Consider the following 10,752-nt stretch of genomic DNA (forward strand, 5'->3'; position numbering starts at 1 on the left):
AAATAATATAATCGATAAATAAATGTAACTTGATCTATTTTTTGGAGTAAGAAGTATGACTTAATTTTATTGTTATATAACGATTTATTCATCATCTCACGTACAATACATAATAATTTCTTTCATCTTTTGAATATGTGTTGCATAATTTTGTATCACCAATCTGCGCAGTAATCCGCAGATGAAATAAGGTACGAGAACGAGTAACACGTGCGTGTCCTTTGATGTATAGCGCGAGAAATTCAGTCAGTCGGGGAGTCAGTCGCGTAGCTGCGCTTTTGTGTAACGCATCGCCATACAAACAGAGATTCCATTCGCGATTTAACACTTTGTTCGCCAGGGTGAGAAAGACGTCAATAGATCGCGACAGAGGAAGGCGCTTTTTTCGCCGCCAATACATCACGTCGCCGTTCGACTTTTACCACTTTCTCGACGCACGTAGAAATCCCGCGTCCGATAAACATGACGGGACACGGGGACAATCGAAAGACAAAGCGTGAAATCAAGCGTTCGGCCGCCGGCAAATTCGATCCCCGATTAATCTGATTGGACGCGGCTGAAATTCCACGAAATTGCGACACGCTCCTCACGGAAAGAAAATCATCCCGGTTTTGTTAGGAAAGTCACGCGAGCGCTCTGTTCCGGCCGGTCGCAAATGCCGCCTCCGCGCGAGAATATCGCACTTTCGCACGCTCGTGCATCCGATCGAATTTACATGGCCGATGAGATTCGGTGTCTCGAAATGAATGCCCGGCTATCGATATCGCGTTTCCCATTCGAGAACGTTTACGTCACATACGGGGGAATCATCGGCGAGGCTCAGTCTATCGGAAACCCATCCCATCGCGAGTCACGTGCGACGTGGAGTTGAATCGGCGATTTTAACGTGGCCTTCCCGCGGGTAAAAGGACGAACGATATCCTTCCATATCGGGCCGGCCGATTCAGAAGCCCATTTGCGAATTCAACGAACGTTACGACGGGCGTTATCGCCGGGCTGCCGCGCGTTGAAAACCCCGCGTCACAGTGCGTCATAATGTCATCCCTCGACAAGCTTTCTCCGCCGAGAGCGCGAGGGATTATCGAAAAATATTTTTATTATTCCGTCGCGCGGATCGGCAGGCAGGCCGTGGAAATAACGTGCGGAATCCTGTCAGATGCAGGCCGGAATTGGAACGGACATTTTAATGTAACGTTATGCGATTACCGGTCGTTCTACAACCTTTACGCAAGTCGCTAATGCGTCACTATTACGAGGCCGCCGCCTGACACCGCACGGGAAATATAAATAGAAACGTCATGTGAAGCCTAGGAAATAATATTTTCTATGATTTGTGTCCGTGGCAGTCGTCATTATCGAACACAACTCGCAAAATATCGACGAGTATTAACGAGACTGTTAACGAGTATAAGAGTACATTGAGAAACTTAGTTGCAAGTGATACTATATGATATATAAATTGGAATTTCTCAGAAGTAAATCGATATTTTGGCCTGTTCGTAAATTTTATGCAAAGTGTAAAGGAAGAAATGTTTATTACTATAATATTAATTTAAATTTATAAATATTATAATTTTGAGACAAATAATTATATATTTGATAATAAAGAGTAATATTCTTCGAAATTTAATGATATATCGCGGAAAATAAATAAATTGCAAAGGAGATCAAACGTGTTCTTTTAGGGATCATCACGATTTCTATTATAGCGAATCTCGGCGTGATCCATGATTTTAATTGGTATCGCGTAAACCCATGCGATAAAAGTGAACGATAAAGGAGATAAGGGAGCGACGTGTTCCAATAACAGCCGCCGTCGGGACGCCACAACGGATTCACGTTTTATCGAGCGATCTCAACTCTCACGAAACTTCGTTCCTCTTGATTGTTTTCATCCGTGATAAGACTCATCGTTTGAGTTCGCGAGCTTTATCACGTTGAAATGAAATGCATCAATCGAAGAGATTTTTTTGTCGTCTAACATAATCAGATCCGTCCACTCAATTATTTCTTTCTTTATATAAGTACGTTCAGCTTTTACTGCGAATATTGATTCGATCGTTTGTGGTTTCCACGATTGACAAGATCAAATTCAATCAACTAAGGTTACACGATAAAAGAAGATATTATCGCACCACCGAATGAAAATACCGCAATTATTATTATATTCGCTCGCTATAAGATCCGTTTGTTCATATTTTTACGATTAATTTCAAGAAAACACGTCTATTGTCATTCATTGCCATTAGCTGATGTTCACTTTGATGCTGTAAACGCGGCTTTAGAGATGCCTTTCTACAATTCTTGGGTGAGAAGCAGCCGCGTGAAAGCACCGCTCGTTTTCAACGAATGACTCTAAGGATTGTTCTGCATTTCAGATTCAAGAACCAGATACTTTGCGATCTGCACTTTGCCGACGTGGCGCTGATGGAGTGCTCGGACTTCATGCAGCAGTTGCGCAGCTTCAAACCACAAAGTTTAGGCTGTGCAGTTGCGAGAAGAAAGTCCTCGACTACCCTGATCTTCCCGCTGCCACCTCAGGCGTGCTCCGGTAAGTACTGTCACCGTCGTTCTCTCTCTCTCTTCTCTCTCTCTCTCTCTCTCTCTCTCTCTCTCTGCCTCTCTCTCTCTCTCTCTCTCTCACACATCGTCGCACCGTGTTTTCGCAAACGAGCCCGGTGCCACCGACTTTTGGAAGACTGCATATGTATGAGATGAAGCTACAGGTGGTTCCGCCTGTCTTGAGATTACGCACGATTATATGTACGAAGTTACTTTGTCATGCCGGATTCGAATAGTCGGGTGTAAGTCTCACAGTCTAAAAAAGTGGTAGAGTTACGATCGTGAAAAAACAAATAATGGCCGTCGCGTTTCTCCAGTTTGTATGCGATGCATTGGGTCATCGCGTGCATCAGATAATTTAAGAGCAAATTAAATTGCGAGCGTTGATGTAATCTTCAAGTATTAATTTGCGATCATTGAAATAATGTTCGCATAAATTTCTATCGTCGTTATAACAATTTATCCTACAATAAATAAATATTGATATGTTCGGTCATCGGGTGAGATTCTTATGTCTGATAATAATTTTGGTGAATTTTATACACTTTGTCTTTATGCTTTTGAACGTGCCGTTATTCAGTTTTCAAAGGCACGAAGGCAAAGTAAAATTTATAAAAATTATTATTAGACGTCGGATTCCGATCGATAAAAATACCAATATTTATTTACCCCGTGTCATACACATATCAGTCGGTATTAAAATGTTGATCCGTTAAGAAATCTTATCTATTCCTTTGACGTACAATCCCTTTCGGGAACTGAAGAAATCTCACGGTTTCCTCAAGGAGGTCGAGGAAACCATAGCCACCGGCGGCGTGTCGAAATTCGGGTTGCCAGTGAGATATGGATGGCCATTATGTGCGAACAAAGCGCTCGGCAATTAGGTCGATTCGCAGCAACGGAACCATAGAGCCATAGAAGAGGAGGGCACCGCGGGCGGCTCACTCTAAGTTCGAATACCAAGCCCTGTTTGCAAACAGCTTGGTGTTCTACCTTACAGTGAATCGACTGCGGTATCGTCGACAGCCGGGAGAAGGAGCAGCGGGCAGAGAGGAAGACGAAGATTGATAAAACGAGGCGACAGAGCGCGCGGGGGCGGACAAGAAGAAACATATTACCGGAGATACGTACTTAAGTGGATGTGAGTCCGGCGCTGTGCGAAGGAAAATCTCCGCATCTGGGTTCTACAATAATAAGAGAGAGAGATGGACATCGAGAGGTGGGGACAGAGCAAATAATATCCAAAGATATAAGCGCTCTGTCTGAAAAATAATAACTACCTCACGGTCGATTTGTTCTCGAGGCGCTATTTCGCTGGATCAGATTCCTTTCTAATTATTTTCAGGCAGAGTGCTTGTCTTTGGATATTATTTACTCCATCTTCTCCTCTCGATGTCCATCTCTCTTTCTTTCTTTACCTCTTACTCTCATCTCGTTCTCTTCGTTTCACTAATTTCTAAACAAACCCTCGTCTCGCCTCGAGGATGATCCGACCAATTCTTTTCGTATCCGCGGAGAACAAAGACACCATCGGCGCCATTTCCCACCAATTTGCTTCGCTGAGAAGAGCGCTAGTCGAACGGGTTTAATTAACGTTAATCTCGCTTTGAGCGAAATTGCCCAATCGACGTCCGCTTCATGATGAAAATGTTGAGGATTATTGCATTTACGTACAACGATGTGCCACGACTATGTAATAACTTTTGCGCTATGATATTACACAGTGATTATGTTCTTTAATGATTTCTCGCTTGATCTACAAAACTTCTACTGTTCGAAGGCAGAATTGAAATAGCTCACAGAATTCCGGCAAGTACGGCTTATCACATAGAAATCCTGTACTCGTTCTAACGATTTACTCTAACTGTATTTTTTCTAGAGATTTAATTTGCTCGTCACTGCTCATTCTAGAAAATAAAGTCTATAATGAGTGGAATTAGAAATAGACGTAAGTTGAAAATAAATTTCCTCGTAGACGAGTTCTGTCAAGAGTTCCCGCACAACCTGATAGCGACACCCGGCTACTGGATCGAATGCTCGCGGCAACAGATCACGTCAGACACGATCTGGGACGAGAGTGAGAGCGAACACGAGGGTACCGATCCCGAACAGGTAGATGGACGGAGCGTGGAGGAGCGTCCGTCGATGCTGAAGCGGCAGGATAAGAGCTCCTGCCTATTCGAAGCGGAGAATGAGACAGGCGACACGGACGATCCACCTCGAAAGAAGACCACCATCGAGGAGCAATGGGAAAAGAATCAGGGTTTCGAGCTCACCTCCGTCGAACAGGAGACCTACGAGAAATATTTCTACGGCTCGGAGCATTGGAATTATTTTACAAACGACGAGGATTTGGGACCGGTGATACTCAGCATCAAACAAGAGACGCTCAACAATCGTGACCAGTTCAGGATTTTGGTCAGAGCCATCAGTTACACGGTCCACGGCCTTATCCCCGCCAGCTGCGTCTTTGCCGACCGGTAATTCCCCAAATTTATGTTTTATTCTAGCGTATATGTAGTATTTCGTATTTAGGAATATTTTTTGTTAAAAGATTTAATTTACACACGTTAATAAGACTAAATAAATTATTACACCAAATATAAATATTTTAGATGTTCCTAGAATAATGAAAGTTGTGGTAAAACACGTTGTTAATCATGTATGTACTAGAATTGTGTTGGAAATTTATTCTGGCAGTCAAATACATTCAACAAGTTAAAATTGTCAGTTGAATGAATCAACATCTCTTCGAGGATACATGAGACATATATTTTTTGCAGGTATAATCGAGAAGAAGTGGTACGTAGTCTCGGCAAGGAGGTGAACATCAATCCGCCGTTAACCCTGGGCCAATTGCCAGATACGCCCGAAGAACTTCTGAAGCTCGATCAAGTTTTTATCAAGTCTGAGCTGAAGGTGGGGCTGATTTATGTCCAGGAAGAACAGTACACCGAAGAGGAGATACTCGATAACAACGACAACTCGCTGCTCTTCGAGGAGTTCCTGCAGATTCTCGGAGACAAGATCAGGCTGAAGGGATTTGACAAGTACAAAGGTGGTCTCGACACCGTACACGATTTGACGGGCCTATATTCTGTCTACACCAATTGGAGGGGAATCGAGATAATGTTCCACGTGTCTACCTTATTGCCTTACGAGAAACACGATCCACAAAAAGTGAGCTATCTATTTGCACTGTTGTCTCAATTTTAGTTTTATCGAACTATTTCGTTTAACGCGATAGAAAAATTTTAAATGATAAAACGCGCCAAGAGGATTTAATTGAAAAATTCTTTCTTCTCTCTCTTCGCTCGCGCAGCTTCAGAGAAAAAGGCACATTGGCAACGATATAGTGTGCGTCGTATTTTTGGAAGCCGACAACACGACCTTCAGTCCAGCTTGCATCAAGTCGCACTTTTTGCACACATTTATCTTGGTGCGAGTGAGTCCACGGATAAAGCGGAAAATCACGAGATACGAGGTGTCCGTAGTTACAAGGGATGAAGTTGGGGCCTACAAACCGTACCTATGGGAGCAAAGTGTCTTCGAAAAAGGTATCATTACATTTTCATATAAACAAATTTAGCGTGACTGAGGGAAATTAATTTTATTCGATTTAAAACTGTTTTTATAAAAAATTATCACATCAAACAGAGAGAGTTATACATTTTTCTTTCTCTCTACCACAGCAAATATTTTATTTAACATTTAATCATTGGCATTATGGATGCATTAAATGACAACATATAATTACATAATTTGCATAATAATCTTCATTATAATCTATATATGGTTTGCGACAAAGTTCAATAAATTTGATATTATTTTGTTAATTTCCACTTTGACGTTACGCTACAATTATCGAGCTTTTAATTAGAAAAATAATAATGGCAATGTAAATGATAACATTAAATTGGCTGGCTATCTCAAGATTATATCAATTTAAAATCTCCCTTACGTTGAACTTATCTATTGAATTGGATTTTCGGGCGCAACAGGTCCGATGTTCCGAGAATGGATATTAACGAAAATCGTGAATGGCGAAAGGGCGAGTTACTCCGCGCCGAAATTCGCGAGAATGCAGGAACGGACGAGAAGTCAAATGTTGGAGGATATCGTGGCGAATCTCGCTAATCACGCGGAAACGGGCCAGATTCCGAAACCATACAGGTGAGACGCAATCATAACAAAATAATATTTCAAAATTTCGACTAAAATGATACTGTATACGTAAAACCGGGTATTGTAAGTGTAAAAAAGCAATCTGAAAATACTTTGCATTAAATTAATATGCATTAATGCATTAATTCCATTAAAGTTTTTGTTATTTGACTTGGTATTGCTTGTATATTTTAAACGTATACAAAATATTTTTTACATTAAAATGTATTTAATAAATAACTTATTCAATTAACTCTGCGTGTAATTCGTTAATTGCGTAGTCGATTTTAAAATATTCGATTAATATTGCTCGATCAGTAGGATTAACTTTATGATTATTGATTCTCAGACGAGGTTCTTGGCGACCGATTGGACACATGAGACCGTCTTCACCATTGTTGGACTCTGTGCGAGATCAGTTCGAAGACTATGATCAACTTGCAAAGGACTTTACTAGGGTCTTCCTCAATAATTCAGCGAACGTGACGCTGAACACTAGTCTTTTCGACGTGTCTTTCCTCGTGCCGGGACAGCAAAAACAAAAAGTCCGATTCATCGGCGTTAGGGCGATTCTAGCAGTAAGAAGCAGGTAACAAATATGAGCATGACATTTGCTTGTTTCGCAAACAAAATAAAGTTTAGGATATAATAATTTTTGCGAAGATGTAAATTAATGTCTAACAAACTTAAATTATTGTCTTTGATTATATCTGTATAATTTAGAAAAATGTTTTTCGATAATTTATTGGCCAGAAACAACGGTTCCTCTCTTTCGGTTCATTAATTTCAAATAAAATAAGTATTTTCTAATTAGCTCAACGTTTTTCACAGATGCGCATGAAATAGTCAAGAGAATAAATGAATAAGTAAATTCCGCTAATTAGACCGGTTGATTAACAATGTAAAAGACACATCTGTTAAGTGGAAGCATGAAAAATTAATTGAGCGTAAAACACTCGTTTATGTTCTAACGTTCAACATTATTGTGAAAATTGATCGATATGCATTTGTCTTTATACAGAGTGTTTCAAGAAATGTTATATGGAATTCAAGCGGGCTTCGGAAGCCCGCAAGTACCGGTTGCTGAGTTGCTCGCAAGACCGGCGCCGACATTGCTTAGCCCGCAGAAGCCGAAGAGCTCGAATTTCCTACAAGTTCCCGACATGGAGAGTCCTAGGTGCGTTTCAATAATATAATCATGAATGTTGTCGTTAGCCCGTTATTTATCTGTTAGTTTATCATGAATCCAGTTCGGCATCGTTGATATCGAAGTTCGCTTCGTTAAAGCGTTGGAATGCGTCATTATGAAAACTGGTAAGCTTTAAAAATTAAAATCATTAAACGAATTGAGAACAATGTTAAACAAATCCGCAAAATATTGGTTGCAAAATTGATTGACGATTTTGTGAGCGTTCGCTTAGAACGTCGGCTACGGCCTCGTCTCAATCAAAGATCGAGCAAGAATGTGGATTATGCGATACTTTACGTGAGATAGAAATTGGATTTCTCTAATGAGAATAAATTGAAAAATCTTGAACGGTGAGACTAATGCCTGCGATTTTCAATGTCGAATGTTTCTTCTATATAGTTACTTGATCGTAATATATGTATCTTTTCACGGCACATCCATGTCTCCTATCCTCATGGCACCGCATGATTATCTCGTAACTTTTTTTTATTTATTACCGTGTAACATAAAAATTGCAAACTTAATCAAATCACGTATCATCAATATATTGGACTTTATGTAAGCATGCTCTTCTCTGAGAGGCACTTGCAATATTCTGTCGAATGATACGATTCACGTGGCGAATTCGCCTCGCTTGGATTACTGAAGAAAAAAAACGACAATTCTTGTTCAAAATTCTACGAATGAAATCTGTCATTTGCTCGTCAATATTTTTCTGAGACGTTCTTTTTCTATCATAATCTGTATCTTAGAAAAACAAGAATCTGTATATTATAATTTGTTATATATATTCTTTTCTCACTCGTTTCCGTTAAAAATGTTGATATCACGTATGCTTTCTTTCGTCTACCTTTATTGTGGCATTATTGCCAATAATTTTATATTAGTGCAATTCACCGTTGTTCTTTTTATATTCTAAATTTCATGTAATAATCGCCAACTGTATTGATTAAATTGAAAATAAGTTCTTATATCGCTGCTTTGGATTCGATGAATTATGCGCACAAATTGTTTCGATCCTTCGCACGTTGTCTAGTACAAATTTCGAGAGTGAGCTTTCGTCGTTGTCTCGTTTTTGTTTCTTTCGTGACTTTATATTCGATATTCGTCCCTTCCAATTGTACTCAGTCCTCCCTCCCCTCCCTTGGACCCGGAGTCGTCCTTGTCTCTGCGTGAAATGCCCGTAAATCCCATCTCCATACCTTGAGGTGCCGCTCCGCGGTTTCTGTGAGATACTGGTTCTGATGTGTTTAGGCCCAAAAGTGTCCCTTCGTCGCCGATGGTGAAACGGGCCTTCTCTCGACTGGGTACGATCACGGCAGGCTGGGGAAGGAGTATCAGAAAACATGGCAGCACTCTGCAGAGCGAGGATCGAAAGCGATGGGCTAGCTCGCAGGATTGCAGTAGTACGTGTCTCAATTCTTACGAAGAAAAGGACCAATTTATCTCGTATCAGATACTTATTAGTTTTACTCTTACTAAATTAATTTTACTAAAATGCATAATTTTAAACTCATATGTGTAATGATGTGTTTAATAACGACATATGAAGATGTATTCGTACCATAATGTTGCGTTCTTTTGCGACTGAGTGAAAGGATAGAATTTAAATATTATCTTTTTTACAGATAAGGAAGCAAAGGATAAGGATAAAGCAGCCCAATCATTGGCAGTGCCGCGACTCAGCGTTTGCGCGGACGCGCAGAAAGTAGATAGAACCAAACTTGCACAGACCGAGGTAAGTGAGACGTTAACGATTAATGCGTATCTCGGTACTGAGGAAAATGATTGTAGAGGATTTTTAGAAAGTTCACGTTATCGTGTGAAATTAAAATTCGCTGAGAAATACATAATCGATTTATCACTTGTATCAAAATTATGTTAAAGTTATGTTAAACAGCTAATAATATTTTGCAATATATTTTCTGTAAGATAAAATGTTTTTATTTTCTATTATTTTGCTCTAAAATAAGTTTTAATGTTTAATATGTTTATTCCAGCTATATAACCAGTGATTATTGGTTAATATTAAATCATCACTAAATTAATATTCTAAGAAATATTATAGACCAATTAAAAAAAATCTCGAAGCCACAATTGGTCATGTGGTTGTAGTTTTGATCCTCTATTAATAAACATCAATATTTTCAGTTTGACATCATCGAGTTCGATCCAGAGACTTTCCGAATTCTGCTGGACTACCTGCACACCGGGTCCTGTCCACTGACATGCAGCAACATACCTGGTCTGATATGCGCCGCGGAGCACTACGACCTGCCGGAACTTCTTCAGGCTTGCTTCCATCACGCCAAGCAATTCCTCAGGGTCGAGATCGTCTGCGTGATGTTGTGCGCCCTTGAGAATTATTACTGGCGTTACACGTCCGCCTCGGAATTGGTCAACATGATCCTCGCGTTCATCGAGACGCGGGCCGAGTTGCTGTTTAACCATCCGGACTTTGTCACTCTGAGCGAATCGATGGTGCAGATGATCATGTGCCGTAGCCTCGAACTAGCGGAGGTCAAGAAGTTCGAGGCGATGCTGAACTGGGCGAAGCACAGAATCAAAACTAAGTCGACCAAGATCGATGCCAAGGTGGAGTTCAAGTGCATCATGGACAGGCTCAGCAGGGACCTCAAGTTACATAAGATAACGCCTCAAGAACTAATCAGGGTAGATATTAAAAGAAAAATGTGGATGATATTAAAGAATAAAAAGTAGCAATTAAATATAACTTACGTAAATGATTAAAAATCATATGACGCGATTAACTCCTACTATAAAATAGATTTATAAATTATTTTCTTCGTTATTCTAAATACAAAAAGAATTGTTTA

General features: G+C 40.2%; 1 protein-coding gene across 1 annotated transcript in view; it reads left to right on the top strand.

Moving 5' to 3' along the window:
• Positions 1–10,752, top strand: part of Rsh (Rap GTPase activating protein radish) — a 126,574-nt gene that overhangs the window by 109,281 nt on the left and 6,541 nt on the right. The window contains 10 exon segments of the mRNA XM_071776113.1: positions 2,379–2,551; positions 4,538–5,042; positions 5,346–5,742; positions 5,885–6,119; positions 6,564–6,735; positions 7,076–7,315; positions 7,748–7,903; positions 9,170–9,321; positions 9,544–9,653; positions 10,067–10,588. Coding sequence (XP_071632214.1) covers positions 2,379–2,551; positions 4,538–5,042; positions 5,346–5,742; positions 5,885–6,119; positions 6,564–6,735; positions 7,076–7,315; positions 7,748–7,903; positions 9,170–9,321; positions 9,544–9,653; positions 10,067–10,588 — 2,662 coding nt within the window.

The sequence above is a fragment of the Temnothorax longispinosus genome, chromosome 4 (genome assembly GCF_030848805.1).
Source record: "Temnothorax longispinosus isolate EJ_2023e chromosome 4, Tlon_JGU_v1, whole genome shotgun sequence".
NCBI lineage: Eukaryota > Metazoa > Arthropoda > Insecta > Hymenoptera > Formicidae > Temnothorax > Temnothorax longispinosus.